General features: G+C 47.5%; 1 protein-coding gene across 1 annotated transcript; it reads left to right on the top strand.

Annotated features, from left to right (window-relative positions):
• The first annotated feature begins 1,087 nt into the window (after positions 1 to 1,087).
• On the top strand, positions 1,088 to 14,656 carry LOC131089799 (gamma-aminobutyric acid receptor subunit pi-like). Its single transcript, XM_058034763.1, is given in 9 exon segments — positions 1,088 to 1,194; positions 1,196 to 1,344; positions 4,352 to 4,419; positions 6,031 to 6,248; positions 7,107 to 7,189; positions 9,491 to 9,628; positions 10,844 to 10,996; positions 11,524 to 11,717; positions 12,634 to 14,656. Coding segments are annotated over 9 exon segments (1,425 nt in total). The 3' UTR covers positions 12,949 to 14,656.
• Positions 14,657 to 16,710: the final 2,054 nt, after the last annotated feature.

The following is a 16,710-nucleotide window of genomic DNA, read 5'->3' as shown; positions in this document are numbered from 1 at the left end:
CAAAGGTGGCAGGGTGCAGTCAGGGATGTGGTATAGGAGAGAGCAATCTTCATAGGTCCCTAAACCACATGATGTCCATTAACAGTGCAACCCCTGATTTCCTGTTCAGAACCAGCACAGGCTGTAGTTCTTTACCAGAAATGCCTCCCACAAGGTTCCCAGCTCTGTTATTACCATCCTTGGTAGTACAAGTCCCAAATTTGTTGAAGTGTTTACATACATACTGTGTAACACCTTATTCTGCTGTAAGGTCCTGCTTAGTCTAAATCCTGCAGCTCCAAGGCCCTACTAACCCAGCTGTGAAGGGAACAGAAGAAAAAGCCTTGGTGAGAGCTATGAGTAACTCCATGGCTGCTCACTGCCCAGAACAGGGTCCTGGCACTGGGAGCAGCAAAGGCTGTGCCTCCCACCTCCTGCTGCCCAAAGCAAGAGGAAACTCCCAACCTTTCACTCAGTTACACTTTTCTCAGGTGAGGCAGTGCCACCCTGCACCTGAACACTCACCTTTTACAGTCCAAACCCTATCTCTCTCACTGTCTGTGTGAGGGTGCAGATCTGTCAGCCTCATAACACAGCTTCTGCCTTCAATGACCAGCCACAACATGTAAATGTTGGCATTGTAATCTAGAGCTGGACCCTCAGGATAGCCAGCAGCTGGAGCAGCACTGCCCACAGAGCTGAGGGGGTGTCTGTGAAGTGCACAGCCCTCCACTTGTCCCCTCCAGTATTATTCCTGACAGCAGCTGCAGAAGCTGACACTCACATGTTATGAGGATGAAGCTTATTTAGGGGACTAGAGATTAGAGAGGAGGAGCTGTTGGGCTGCAAGATTTGTCTCAGGTTGTCATAAATGGGAGGAAAAAAGAAAATAATATTCCTTAAATAGACTGTACAAGAAGGAGTGGGAAGGGGAGATTGGGATTTTTTTCTCAGGCTTGTGATCTACAGATCTTGTTTGATTTTTCTGTTTGAACAGAACATTCTTAAGATACTGTGTGTGCAACCTGTAGCTATCAGTTGAGGCAATTTGCCATTTTCCTACCTCTTGAAGGTGCTAATTATTCAGCCAGGACATCAATGTGAGCAAATGCTTGTGATTTCAATTATCTACTTTGTTTTAATAACTATTTTATACTGTTTGTTTGTTTGTTTGTTTGATCACAAGCTGGAAGCAGCTGCAGCTGCACACCAGATACCCAGCCCAGCCTGTAACAGTTGGTGTTTGTGTCCCCAGGAGCTCTCTGGGTCATGGATCCAGCTTGCATGGCAGGGGCACCACGTCCCTCCCTGGATTTGAGAACCTCACCATGGGCTACAACAAATACCTCCGGCCCTACTTTGGTGGTATGTTGACTCCACACAGGGGAGCATTTAAAATCCGTCTGTAACGCACACGTGGAGGGGAGAGCAGGCTTTAACCCTGCTGCAGTTTCAAAGGTTGTGTTTCTTTTAAATCAGTTGGTGTCCCAGGCTGCCCTCCTTTCTCTGCAGCCACTGTTGTCTGGAATAGCTGGTGCACGTATGTGTGGGGCTTGGGTTCAAGTCCAGCTGTGAGGTGAAGAGCAGGGAACTTATAAACTTTAACATCCCTATGAAAGACTTGACTAAATAACTAAATTCTGCTCTAACTATAAAAGCCTTTGTTTAGAGCCTGACCCTTGTGATTTTCTGCTTTGCTTTTGGTCACGTACAGCTATTATAGCTATTTATGCAGCTCTAGAGGAACAAAGCCATTCTTCTTGCCTTGATTATTGACTTTTGACACATGCTTTCACCTCACACTGCAACACAAATCTGTTTCAAACCCTAGTGAGACTCTGGGGAGTTGGGAGCAGGCAGGAATTTAGGAACTTATCTGAGGCTATTGAGCAATTTGGGTATTAGGTCTCCCACCTTCCAGGTTAGTGCTGTCATCACACAGAGGACCAGGTTTCTCAGAATGACATTCAGAACCTAAAAAGTATCATTGAAAGTTTTAGAAACAACAATGACCATTTTTATTTTTTATTAACTTTTATTTTGTGCCTGAACCATTAATGAAACCTCACTTGGCAGAAAAATTTCCCATCAGCTTTCACAATGCCATGGATATTTCCCGTTGTAGACTGACCTGCTGCTACTGGCAGTCTTGAGCTTCTTCCTTTTTCTGGCCATGGTAATAAGAGTCTGAGACAATACAGAATTTACCATTGTGCTCTGCCTAGAATGGCTGACCTGATGCAGGATTAGAAAAGCTCCTCTAAATGCTGTGACACCAGTGAGCAGATGCTTCTCTACAACAGGGCAGAGATCCACTGCATCTGCAGCAAATTTTAAACAAATCCAGCCAGGACTCTGGTGTGACCTGCCCTGGAGGCCGAGGCCTCACAGTTGTGTCCTGTGCTCAGTAAATGCAGCGGGTTTGAGTCTGAACAGACAGACACGTGAACAACAGCTGCTTTCAGAAATACACATCTTCTGCAAATGAAATTAATTTATGAACCCGTTAAAACAAACAATCAAAGCCAAAACCATCTGGAAAGAGTTTCAGAAATGGTGTGCATTGGTCGTTCCTCGCTGCGACTCCTGTGATGAGCAGCAGTTTCAGCAGTTCCAGCAGGCAAGGCCCCGCTCTGCTGTCGCGCAGGCAGAGGGGCTGTGCTGGAAAGGGTCGAGCTGCGCTCGGAGCTCCGCGCGCCCCCGGCATCGGCGGAGCCCGGCCTGCCGCGGGGTCCCCGGGTCTCTGTGTCCCTGTGTCCCCTCGTCCCAGTGTCCCTTTGTCCCAGTGTCCCTTTGTCCCCGTGCCCCATATCCCCAGGTCCCCCTTCTTCCCCCTGTGTCCCCCTGTGTCCCCTTTGTCCCTCTGTCCCTCTGTCCCCCTGTCCCCTTTGTCCTCGTGTCCCCCGTCACCGTGTCCCTCTGTCCCCATGTCCCTGTGTCGCCGGGTCCCCGTGTCACTCTGTCCCCCTGTCCCCATGTCCCCCTGTCACTCTGTTCCCTGTCCCCCTGTCCCCGTGTCCCCCTGTCCCCGTGTCACTCTGTCCCCTGTCCCCCGTCCCCGCGTCCCCTTGTCCCCCTGTCCCCGTGTCCCTCTGTCCTTGTATCTCCCTATCCCCGTGTCCCGCTGTCCCCGTGTCCCTCTGTCCCTGTATCTCCCTGTCCCCGTGTCCCCCTGTCCCCTGTCCCCGTGTCCCTCTGTCCCTGTATCTCCCCGTCCCCCTGTCCCCTGTCCCCGTGTCCCTCTGTCCCTGTATCTCCCTGTCCCCGTGTCCCTCTGTCCCCGTGTCCCTCTGTCCCTGTATCTCCCTGTCCCCGTGTCCCCCTGTCCCCTGTCGCCGTGTCCCTCTGTCCCTGTATCTCCCCGTCCCCCTGTCCCCTGTCCCCGTGTCCCTCTGTCCCTGTATCTCCCTGTCCCCGTGTCCCCCCGTCCCCTGTCCCGCTGTCCCCGTGTCCCTCTGTCCCTGTATCTCCCTGTCCCCGTGTCCCTCTGTCCCCGTGTCCCTCTGTCCCTGTATCTCCCTGTCCCCGTGTCCCCCTGTCCCCTGTCGCCGTGTCCCTCTGTCCCTGTATCTCCCTGTCCCCTGTCCCCGTGTCCCCCTGTCCCCTGTCCCCGTGTCCCTCTGTCCCTGTATCTCCCTGTCCCCGTGTCCCCCTGTCCCGCTGTCCCCGTGTCCCTCTGTCCCTGTATCTCCCTGTCCCTGTGTCCCCCTGTCCCCGTGTCCCCCTGTCCCCGTGTCCCCGTGTCCCTCTGTCCCCGTGTCCCGGCCGGTGCTGCCCTCTGGCGGTGGCTCGCGGCGCTGGCGGCTCTCGGTTCGCGGCCCTGTCTCTGGCGGGCGCTGGGCCGGGCCGAGGCCGCGGCTGCTCCGCGTTCCAGGAGCGCCGGTTCTCGGGAACCGGGACCTGCTCTCCTCTCGGTGCCTCCTCGCCAGGAGCCAGGGCTGCCCAGCACCCCCTGAGCTGTGGGAAGGCTCTGTGCAGAGGTTCCTGGCCTGGCCGCTCCGTGCCTGGCGCGGGCTGGGATCAAGGGACAAAGTGGCCCTGGCTGCCTGTCCGATGGCAAATGCCACTGGAATGCTGCTAATCTAAACTCTGAGCTCTGCAGCCAGTGTCAATGGGTATTAATGGATATTTGCCCTCTGGTACCACCACCAAACACACAACTCCACCTCCCTAACAGTGGCAACTGCATTTCAGATCATAGAATTTGTGAGCCTAATGCTCTGAGACTGTGTGTGACCCTCTGGGCCTCTGCAGTTTTAGTGGCAGTGAGTGAGGCTGGGGACAGTGCCCACCCTGCACAGCCTCCTGAGTGGCTTCACTGTGCCCTCCACACTTCCCTTCTCTCTGCTGAAGCATTTCATTCCCTCTGCAGGAGAACCTGTACAAATTGCAATGAGTCTGGACATTGCAAGTATTTCTAGTATATCTGAGAGTGACATGGTAAGTGAAAAAAAATTTTATTTTACAAGATAAGATTGAGATATGCCTGAGAGACTTCACGTGTATTCCCGTGTATCCAGCACAGAAATGGTCATTTTGAAACTGCTTTGCTGTTGGGAGCTGTTGACCACTTTCAGCAGTGGGATGAAAACAGAGCTCATTTATGACTGCAGACTATTGTCCTGGTTTAGGGCTAATTTGGGAGGAAACTCCCAAAAGGCTTCCTCTAGAAAGCAGATTCAAGTGGCCACTCCCTTAACTGGTTCCTGAAAATATTTCCTTGTAGATAAATGGAAAAACCTGGTTATTTAGCAAGCAAAGTATACACAAGCATAAAAAATTAATAATATTAAACAATAAAACCTCTTGCTGTTCTGAAGAGATGGCAAATTCAGAAAGTCCTTTTCATGCCCTGTAGCTTGGCTCATCAGTCTGTTATCAGTCCCTCCTGTGCTGGAATGCCGTGTCCTGGACCCGGTGGGCCACAGGCATGAGCTCCTGGTGTTTTTCTGGGTTTTCAGTCTAGAGCGGGTTCAAACAGTTCCAAGAAAAAGAATGAAAAACACAGTTCAGGAAACTTCTCTTCCTCTGCTAGCTAAAAACCAACTAAAAGCAAAGGAGAGCTCTGTCCCACTGTCTGTCTGTGCTGCAGACAACCCAGTCTGTGAGAAGGAATGTGGGGGAGCAAGTGCAGTTTCTGAAAACAAACTGCACACTTCTTTTCTCCTGCTTCACTTTCAGAAGCAGTTTTAAAGGTGCAGAACTTAATATCCAGCATAAACAGAGCAGACAATTAGGAATACAAACATCTTAACATCACCCTAAGACAACTGTGTAGATGCCATCGTAATGTGGGCTTACAAGAAAAAAGAAGGGGTTCCAAAAGTCCTACTGGTCAAAAACTCAGCACCTTCTGGAAATAAGACCCCATGGAAATAGAAAAAATCAATCCTGTGCAGCATCCCTTGTGAGAAGGAAGTTGAATAGTCCAGCAGTGCCTGTGGTGTCCAGAAGGCTCAGCAAAGCATCAGCTTCAGAGCCAAGTGGTGCTGCTCAGGGGCAGGCCAGACTCAAGTTAATCCCAGTGTTCTTAGATTCAAAATTCCTATTAAAATAGAAGGCACAAGTTTTCTTTTTTGACTTGTTTGGGGTTTTTCTTAAGGTGTCCCTGACATAACAGGTTGGATTCACTTACCTTTTTTCCCCAAAGTGCCAATGCCTCCTTGATGACCAGATTTATAGTACGTGTGGAGTTTCCTAGCTCTAGGCAATGACTGATCTGTAATGTCAATGGCTTGTGGGGTGGCCTCAAGTGTGTGCTTCCTATCTGTTCTCTGCAAAATGGGCACAAAGGCATCAGTTATAAAAACTGCCTATTAAAAACATAAAGTACTGTAAATTATAATCTTTAGCCCTCAAACTCCACACCTTAGAGTGGAAATGTATTAGAAATATTACAGAGTGAATGAAACTGTGACAAGAGTGAAGCTTGAAGCCTGGCTGTGCTAGGTTGAATAAGGATGTGTTCTGTGCCCTGTCACACACATGGTGTGCCCAGCTGTGCCGTGCAGGTGCCTGGACACACCTGCCAGGCTCCGCTCTGTTCTGCAGGATTTCACAGCCACCATCGCCCTGCAGCAGCGCTGGACAGACCCGCGGCTGGTCTTCCACGGCAACAGGAGCTTCACGCTGGATGCTCGCCTGGTGGAGCTGCTCTGGGTGCCAGACACCTACATTGTGGAGTCAAAGAGGTCTTTCCTGCACGACGTCACTGTGGGCAACCGCCTCGTCAGGCTCTTCTCTAATGGCACTGTCTTGTATGCCTTAAGGTACAGAGACCTCCAGCTTTGCTGCTGCTGGCTCAGAATAGATTTCCAGAATTACCCTGGACAGGAGCAGGTACCAGCTGTCACAGGGCATGGGTTTGGGGTCAACAAGTCAGCTGTGAGCATTCTCTGCTGATCCATTTCCCCCTGTTCTGGCTTCCAGAAATGCCAGTCAAGGATCAGGGTCTCCCATCATGGTATATGCTGTATCCTGAGGCCTGCTCACAAAGCTCATTAGTTTAGGTGTCACCTAGGAAAAATCCAGCCAGATGGGGGCACGGGAGGAATGGAAGGAGGACATCACAAAGTATAAGTTCAGCTGACAGTGGGAAACCATTTGCTTATCCAGTGACGACTTCTGTTTTTTTACCAAGAAGTGTATTTGTCCATGAACTGCAGGAAGGCACCCAGCACTTGAGTTAGCAATTCCTACAGTGCTCTCCTTAGCTTGCATTAACTGAGTCCCAGTTACCTCAGCTGCAGAGCAAAACTCACCTACCTCCACATCAGAGAAAGGCAGAGTACGTGTGCAGTTAGTCACTGCACCTCAAATCACAAGTACTGACTCCTTATTATGAGCAAATTGTAGCAACGGGGAAAAAAATGTGACTCAGCACTCTATATTCCACCAGATCAAAGCAAAATTCCTCCTTGGGCTAATTTTCATTGGGGTGGCTGCAGAGAGTGATTGTTCTTGAGGGTTCTCAGTTAATTGTTCAGGGTTCTCAGTGATTGTTCTTGAGGGTTCTCTTCATATTATGAATCCAAATAATCTAACTGACAGAGCAGAGCTTTGTGATCCAGTTTGCTGTGTAAAACCTGCTTTTATTGCAATTTTCAGAGTTCTTTCTCTCCCTACAGAATCACTACTACTGTTGCCTGTAACATGGACCTGTCAAAATACCCTATGGACACCCAAACATGTCGGCTGCAGCTAGAAAGCTGTAAGTATAATGTTCTAGAAAACTCTAAATTTTTTTATTCATAAGTAACTACACATCTTGAATATTTGGATTAAGCACGGCAACTTTCTGGAGTAGATTTTTATTCCTGCAAATTACAATGGCCAAAAGAAAACAACTTCTGTGTCATCATTCTTCAAAGGTTTGTGTTGTAATCCACAGCCCAGAAAATTCCTGTCACTGTGCAATTTATGCAAAAAGTGGTAATAAAGAATATTTATTAAAGTGTAGATAATTAAATCTTGCACAGAAAGGATGAGGTAATGTTGGCTGGTTTTCAAAATTCAGATTCTTTTGAACACACAGCTTCTTCAAAACTAACTTGCAAGGTAAGTACCTGTGACAGAGTACAAGAAGGAAAAATTCTCACATCTTTAGCTAGCTAATACCTGTTGCAGCCCCGAAATCCCCGCTGTAAAAGGACTTGGGGAAGGGTGGTTCTCACTAGAATTAGAGTTGAATGTGGCTCTCAAACTCCTGAGCTGAAATCAGGGCCAAACCCCGGTGTGTGATACCTGCCCCCCCACTAGGGAGGGGATACAGAGGATGGGACCCTTGTCAACAGAAGAGTGTCAGACTGAGAAGTCTCAAGAAGAGGAATTATCAGTGAGTTCTGCTCTCAGTTAGATTAAAAGCTCACCTAAGGCAATGCTGGCTGAGAAAGACTCCAAGGCAATGTGGGCCACTGCAGGGTTGCTGTCCCAAAGCTCAGCCAGTGCAGTGCTGCTGCTCCAGACCTGTGATGAGCATGCAGCTCCTGCTGCATGACACAAAACCAAACTTCCACCATCCCAGCATGGAAAAGACCAGATTTTTAACTTCTGGGGTTGCAGCATAAAGCATCTAGGGAAGAACATATTATTTTCACATTAAAATCATATTAGTTCACCATGGTTAACTTTATTACAAGGAATAGCTGCTGAAATAATAATGATTGTCCTCTTCTGCTAAAGTGGAGCATGTTTAGTCCTGGTTTAAAACTGATTGGGTCCTACATCATGCTCAGTTGCAGTATAATTCCAATGAAATTACATACATATTGCCCACTGGAGATTTCATTAGGATAAGTGCCCAGAAATAATGCTATTTAAATATACGCCAGATGAATTAACAACAATCTATCACTTATAAAATTTTCCTGATTAACCACGATTTATAAAACCACTTAGGAACTTTGAAAAGTCACATGCTTAGGATTCTACTCAGGGATTCATGCTCTGGACACCTAATTTAGGAGTTCATCACGCCCAAGCTCTGGTAATTTGTGTCTAATAAGAAAACACAATTAGATGTAAATAGAGCTGCAACTTCATCTGATTCCTTCTACCAGGACAAATGGTTTATTATCAGAATCACAACGTCCCTACTCATGGTCTCAAAGAAGGCCTCTTAATAAAAGAATTAAATCAGTGAAACTGATGGACTTGTTTCCTAAATTAAGTCAAATTTTTGAAGGGAATGGCAGGCTGGCAACTCAGTACAAGATTTACCCCTCAGACTGAGGTATCCCTCAGTCTAATGTGAGATTATGTCATCCCTGGAGGTACACACTCAGATGGCATATATGGAGTCCCACTGCTTTGAGGCAGGAATTTGGTGTTACCTAAATGTTGTGTGCATTTATTTGTCCTCAGTAACTTAATGCCTTTGAGGATATCAGGAATGATGTGTAGAAAAGGTTGTTTTTATGAGCAGGTTTCCTGGACAATGTGTACCCAGTCAGAGGAGCCTGGTTAATAACCACATAGCAGTCTCAGCTGTAAGCTCCTGACTAACTGAAAATGCATTTTCTGATGTTTTGAAGCACTTGAATAGATGACTCAGTGAAATGTGCTTCTGCTCTGTGGTAAGGGGCTCAGTGAGGTCTGAATTCTCTTTCTTAACCACTGTGTTTCTCCTGCTCTCCTCTCAGACACCAGAGAGAGAGTCTGTGTTTGAGGGTTAACCACGGCAGTACTAATATCCCACTGTATGTAATCAAGCTGTGCATGACAGCAATGGATTATCTTTGAAAACATGAATAGCCCATGAAAACAACTGCAGCAGGCTCTCAGCAGCCTTGCACGTTGTGTGTCATTCCCAGAGGGGCGTGTTGCTGTCCACATGTGGAGCAGCAGACCAAGGGCAGTGAAGGAAGCGCAGCCGATGTCCCCGCGTGGTCAGACACAGCTCAGGGGCCTCTGTCCAGTGTGCAGGGCCAGGATCAGGGCTCTGCTCCCCACAGCAGGCACAGCTGGGCTCTCCCTGGCCACAGCAGTCACACAGTGTCTGTGTTCTCCTCAGGGGGCTACGATGAGAACGATGTCACCTTCACCTGGCTGAGGGGGAACAGCTCCGTGCACGGCCTGGAGAAGCTGCGGCTCTCCCAGTACACGGTGCAGCGCTACCACACCCTGGTCTCCAGGTCTCAGCAGGAGACAGGTAAAGCTGGGAGAGCAAAAAGCACTGAAAGCTCCTGGGTATTCCCCCTTCCATCTCCTCTCCTTCTGTGGGCCAGGATCGTTTGACTCAGTCCTGAACCAGTAAAGCCTTTAGCAGATCTTAATCTCACAAAAAGAGATGAACTGAAAGGTGGTGTCATCCTATTAGTTGCAGTCAGGATATTCTGTAAGATGGAAATCCACAGAAAGATGGAAGTTTAAAATATACTGTATTCATTTGATGTATTTTAATTTTTTTTTCCTTCTTCCTATTTTCCTCCACACATACCTGAAGAAACTCTATCCCTTCTATCCAGGTATGCAGTGTATAGGTACTGTGGAAAGCAATGTTTACAGTAACTAGGAGTAAAATTAATTGTTAAAATATACGTTTGTTTGTAAATTACAATTCTATCACAATGGAATAACATATTTTTGTAGATCAGAATTCGATGTCTTTTTCATTATCAGTGTAAAATACTCTTTTCTCCAATTACAGATAGTATGAAAGGGGGCAAGACTTCCTTAGAATGACAAGGTTTTAAAAATAATAGTGTTTTGTTGCTTTGTTGCATACACAGCCATGAACAACATGGACTTTGTTTCTACACTTCAAAGGGACTTGTTGTTTATAGAAAAGAAATACATCCTGAAAACAGTACTGTTCCAGCCTCAGAACCCTTATGTCAGTATTTACAACAAATTGGTTTTTAAAAGATGGAGAGCTCAAAAATATAGCATTATCACAAATCATTAATGAAAATGTGAGTCTGATTCTCTGCGATGATAAGGCACAGAGGTGCTTTGGGATGTGAGCCCGAGCCTGCTGACATCAAGAGACAATGTTTTGTCTGTTTTTCAGCCATCAGGTAAGGCTGAGCCTGGCAGTGCCCTTCAGAGCAGGTGCTGGGAAAGGTGCTGTGCTGAGTGTGAAAGGGCAGGTGAGATCATCAGCCCTGCTCTGCTCGGAGCTGAGGCCCTGCTGTGACATTCCTGTCATGCTCAGGGGCAGGAACCCTTTGCAAGGCAGCTGCTGTTCAGATGGGGTTGTTCAGATGCCTCTTTGTCAGTGCTCTGTGTGTCCTCCCATGTCAGGTGTGTTACCTGCATAAGCTCTGCTGAGCTCCATCAGCTGGTGCTGGTGCTGGGCTGTCCCAGTTTTACTTCAGGGATCCTTGGGAACCTCACATTCATCAGACTGTTCTTTCATAAACAGGCAATTACCCACGACTGATATTACAGTTTGAACTGAGGAGAAATGTCCTTTACTTCATATTGGAGACCTATGTGCCCTCCACTCTGCTTGTCATGTTGTCCTGGGTTTCTTTTTGGATCACACTGGACTCAGTGCCTGCAAGAACCTGCATTGGTGAGTTCTTTCCTGAAGAAGGGAGAAGATTTAAGCACACAGAGGAGCCTTTGAAGGCTGGGTAGATGGTACTTTCCTTGAGCTACCTGCTCAGGGATAAAGGGTCTGCTGGCCTCTGCTGTTCTTTGGGGCAGAGCTGGGTTGGTGTGGAGGAGATGCTGTGGCAGGGACACGTGCCCACCTGCAGGGCTGTGTGTGGCTGAAGCTCTCAGGAGATCCATTGCAGAGTAGAGGACAGGGCACAGGTGGTGTGTTCTGGAGAAAGCAGGATGGAGGGATTTCTTTACTGAAAGCATGAAAAACAGGAGAGCCAACTGCCTGTTGGAGCCAAGCTCCCAAAGGCAGGGAGAGCCTGTGTGAAGCTAGTGATGCTACAAAAGTATTTCAGTTGCTATGATGGATGATTTGGATTTGGTAAGAAGTGATGTGCTTTAACTGGCCAGCAATGGAGAGCAATGACATGAATAGAAGGGTAGGCCAAGACTTCTCCTAAGTGTCCACAAGAAAAGTGTCTCTCTGTTTCCAAGGAGTTACAACAGTGCTTTCTATGACAACTCTGATGATCGGCTCACGAAGTTCACTTTCAAAAACCAACTGTTTCATTAAGGCCATTGATGTTTATCTTGGCATCTGCTTCAGCTTCATTTTTGGTGCCCTTGTGGAATATGCAGTGGCTCACTACAGCTCCTCACAGAAATGTGCAGCCAAAGTACCAAAAGAGGTAAGGCCCAAGGTACCTTAATGAGGCCAGTGGTCTTGGACTGGCAACAATTAGTTCTCCATTAAGTGAACAAGACACATGGTCTTCTTGCTATGGATACATCAACAATGCTTCTCCTAATGGGCACTAAATCTAAACTTTTGTGTGTAACAAATACATGAATAGCACAGGAATGCTGTGTCTCTGGCAGTCCTGTTGGGTTCACAGGACCACATCCAGAAAGCCAGAAAGGCCCTTGGGCCAGGCACTGGAGTGGGTCCACAGCCCTGAGTTGAGCTCATGTGAGCAGGAAGCACCGCTGCTCCTTTCAAATGCACTCAGAGAAGAGCCAGTATAACACAACTCTTCACTCTTCTATCAAATAACTCCAATAAGGGAGGTGCTTCCCTCTGCCAGAGGAAAACTGAACCCTCTTCCTCCTTTCCCAGAAGACACTTCCAAACATCTGTCCCACAGTGTTGTGTGGGGACTGTGAGAGTGAGTTGTTCAAGGGCTCAGCTTTAGTGTGAGAAATTAAATAATCAGGTATTGGTAAACTGGTACAGGTAAACTGTAGTCCAGTTGTCATCAAGGGCCCAAATCCTGTTGGGAAAAAGGAGGTTTCCCACTGCAATACTGAGTTCCCAGCCATTAAGCTGCTGTGTAGACAGGAAGTGATGGATATCCTGTAGGAGATGGATGTTGGATTACCCAGAGTAAAACTTGCTCAAGGATCTGAAAATATCTCTAGAAATACAGTGGTGGAAACAGGCATCTCTTGGACCTCAGGCCCTCCTAGGATTAGGCAGCAGCTGAAAGGTGTGTTTGAGTATTGGGATGACCACATATGAAGCTGTACTCTTATGTCTTTATCCTTATGGTCTTCCTCCTCTGCAGGAGAAGACAGACCTTAAAACTGTCCACTCTTGTTTCCTAGGGGCCTGCAAATGAACTGACTGAAGAAATGGAAGAAGTTAACATCACCAACATCCTCAAAAATTCCATCACGAGCTATAAACAAAAAATCAGCTTCACAAGCATTGAGATTTCCAGTGATAATGTTAACTGCAGTGACTTGACCATGAAAAATCATGAGAAAATCAAATGTGTCTTGAGGAACAAAATGCACAGGATCATTGGTTATTTCACAATTCAGAACCCTGGCAATGTGGACCACTACTCCAAATTGCTTTTCCCTTTGTTTTTCATGGTGGTCAATGTGTTTTACTGGGCTTATTATCTATATTTTTAGTAGAAATTAGTTGCTTCATTCTCCTACTTCAGCAGGAGAGGAATTGTGCTGGAGGGCATCCAGGTACCTAACCTCAGTGAATTCAATGTGGACAAAAAGCTTCCTTGTGTTTCCTGAGGTACCCAGCAGAAGTGTATGAGGTGTGCATGCATCAGCAGCCCTGACTCTGACAGCAGCTCTTCAGCTGAGTGGCTGTGCTGGGCTCTTCTGCTCACAGCTGCCTTTCATACCACACCTCACCAGGCTGGAGATGGGTGTGCAGGACTGCACTGGCAGCTGCAGAGCACTACAGGTGGCAGAATTATTTTGGTAGCTTGGAACAGGTTGGAACCTTCAAGATGAGATGTCCCAGAGGATGAATAGGATCATGACTGTTTTTCTTTGTTTGCCAGAGAGAACAGAGGGACTGTGATTGCCTCCTCAATAGCTGCTCTGTTGCAGTGAGAGCCCTGAGGCAGCAGCAGGAGCTCAGTGCAGTGCAGCACAGTGGGATGCTTCTGTGCATGGTGCTGCTTTGTCCTGGATGGTGCAGTGCCAGGATGGTGATTCAGTACTGCACAGTGGCGCCTCACTGCTTTTAACCTGTAACTCACTGAGGTAACCCTCACTTGCTGAAGTTCTCCAGCCCTGAGACAGACGGAGGGTTGTTGTTTGTCGAGCTGCATTTTTTCAGAGATTTGGGAACATGACATAGAGGCAACAAAATAATTTTGTAACCCATCTCTTATACTCTTCCTGCTGCACTGCACGTGAACAGATTCTACCACTTTCCATGTCTTCCTCACAAATTATTTTCTGTCCTGGAGAATGCTTCCTTCGGCCTTCACTGTGACAGGCAGCTCTCACTCCTTGGCAGCCACAGGCACAAGCAGCCATTTGCCATCCCCTCCTTTACGTGGCTGTGCAGCTGTGGCAAGCCAGCAGTGCTGCTGGGTGTGAAACCTGCATGGGTTTGGGGCAGGCTAGTCTAAATCACCCTTTCACTCTCTCACTTTCACTTTTAGGCTGAAACACTGTTATTTTTTGAGAAAAATCATATTCTAAGTGGGCTCTGGAAACTACCTGAAGTCAGCTTTATTTATCCAGCAATCAGCAGAAGCCAAAGTTTTCTTTTAAAGATAAATGAAATGCGGCCACACAGTTACATTAAAGAACCAAATTCTACTTGGTACTGTGTAGCTTAAGAATACTGAAAGTCTTTATTTGCTGTTTGTAAAATGAACGTTTTATGGCAGACTCCCCACCTGGCACCCTTTTTTTGGTCTGTGCTGCTCTCATCCCTGAGAGGGGGCAATGCTGCAGGTCTGTGGGCACAACTGGGACTGCCTGCAGTGGCTCCATTCAGCAGAGCTCTGGCTGGCTGAGGCCTCTCAGTTTGTAGCTTGTGTTAGAGTCTCAGCATGCAGTGTTTGCTTAGCTTAAGGATCTCTTCTTGGGGGTTCCTAGAGAAGGTGAACAGAGCACATGAGACTATAGATTTTTTTACCTTAATAACTTTTTATTGAACCACTTCACCACACTGTACTTTGAGAGGTCTAACCCACATATTCATAAACCATCACTTTAACAAAGAGCAGCACAAGAAGACAGAGGGGAACAGGCTGACAATGGCAAGCGGATAAACACAAACTCCAATAATGAAGTGTTGGCTTGTATATACCGGCATTTGAAGTCCATTCCATAAAATGTAATAAAGTGAATGTTTGTGATATGAACACAACCCCTCAGAGAGATTCTCTACCAAGAAAAATATCATCTCTTCTCTCTCTATTGGTTTCTTTCTTTAAAACCCAACTAAAATGCCATTATGTGTTTTACACTAGTCACCAAACATTAATGTTAACAAAAGGAATTTCATTGTACAAAGCCCTCCAAGATGATCGAGTCCAGCTGTTTCCCCAGCCCTGCCAAGGCCACCACTAGCCCCTGTTCCTAAGTGCCACATCCACATGGCTTTTAAATCCCTCCAGGGATGGGTACTCCACCCCTGCCCTGGGCAATCTGTTCCAATGCCACCACCTTTCTGTGAAGAAATTTCCCCAAAATCCAGCCTGGGCCTGCCCTGGCCCAGCCTGAGGCCGTTCCCTCTGCTCCTGTCCCTGTTCCCTGGAGCACAGCCCGACCCCCCGGCTGTGCCCTCCTGTCAGGAGCTGTGCAGAGCCACAAGGGCCCCCTGAGCCTCCTTTGCTCCAGGCTGAGCCCCTTCCCAGCCCCCTCAGCCTCTCCTGGGGCTCCAGCCCCTTCCCAGCTCCCTCCGCTGCTCCTCACATGACTTACGCCACAGACCCTTTCCCAGAAAGGCCTTCTCCAACCTGCACAATCCCTGATTTCAGCAGGTGGCTGCTCTCAGGGCTTGCTTTCATTTGCCACAGCTTTTGTTATGACTTTGCTGGTACCAGGGGTGAATTTCCCTCAAGAGACAGGAGTAGTTTATGCAAGATCCATGTGCAGCAGAGACAAGGTGAGAGAAAGTTGCTTATATCACAGCTTGGACTCTGGTTGCTTTCCCAGAGGAAGACCAAGATAGAATATCTCTGCATTCACTGTCATGGAGAAGACTCAGTACTGCTGTGAGAGAAAGCAGGAGCATCTGAAGGAACATCCCCCAAAACTTCCTCTCTGTGCCTGGTTTCCTGTCTGGTTTTAGGGACAGGTAGTTTTTGCTAATGTGACTTTGCATTATAAAGTTTCCTTTGCTTCGGAAAATATTAACTTTGCTCCATAGACAGACAGGCCCTACAGTTATAGCTGGAATATCCTAAATATTTAGTTCCCAGTAATAATAGGCTAAACTATAGCATCACTAGAGGCAAAACCTACATTATTTGAAATGAAACTTCTCACAAATATCCAGCTATGAAGTAATTTTATATCAGTTGCTCTTATATAAACTGGAAAAGGCAAACTGTCCTATCCATCAGCATTAAGGTTTGCAATAAAAATTACTCTGTATTCATAGCAAATTTGGAGATCTCCCTTTCCATTAGACTTTCCCAGGAAACACTGTGGTTGCCACCCTGATGAACTTTGCAGGTAGCAGCACCAGTGTCAACTTTGAGCTTCAGCCTCCTCGTGTTCCTCCTATCTCTGCCTCTGCAGGAGGGGGATGGATGGGCACCCACAGCAGCCAGAGATGACACTGCTGCTCAGACTGCTGCCAAAAGCACCCTGGAACACTGTTGAAGTCAGAACCGTGTCAGGGTTTTCTATTTAGTTTTCTTCCAGCCCCTCTCCAAATGCTCAGAGCACATTTGTTGCAGGTCTGCAGCAGGAGCCAGGCCAGTTTTCCAGCATCCTACTGCATGTTGAACTCAGAAGGGACTGAGAATAGCGAGGGGCACACATGGGTGTTGCTGGACACTTTCATGCCAGCCACACCCTGGTGGCAGAGGTAAGTGGGTGCCACCCAGAGCCCTACCTGTATTTGCCACCCTTTGCTGCCCACTGCCTGCAGGCCCCCAGTCCACTATCCCATTTCTGTCCTGCTGCTTGTAGCTGGCAGCGTGTGCAAGACTCTTTCTTGTGTTGCTCTTTTATTCTCTGGGTTTGTGGGCCAAGGTCTCATGTGTTTTCCCCAAGCCCTGCTGTATCAGGTAGCACTCTCATGTCACTGGTGATGTACACAGCAACTGCCTTTGACACACAAATTGCTTCACTCTGCATGAAACTGCAGTAAAACATGCCACCTGAAAGTACTGTGGTCTGTGCAAAATAGAGGGCTAATGGAAAAGTGTCGCAGTACAGCTGGTCTGTAACTGAACA

Source organism: Melospiza georgiana, chromosome 15 (genome assembly GCF_028018845.1).
Source record: "Melospiza georgiana isolate bMelGeo1 chromosome 15, bMelGeo1.pri, whole genome shotgun sequence".
Classification (NCBI taxonomy): Eukaryota; Metazoa; Chordata; class Aves; order Passeriformes; family Passerellidae; genus Melospiza; species Melospiza georgiana.
This window is presented reverse-complemented; position numbering and strand designations above follow the sequence as displayed.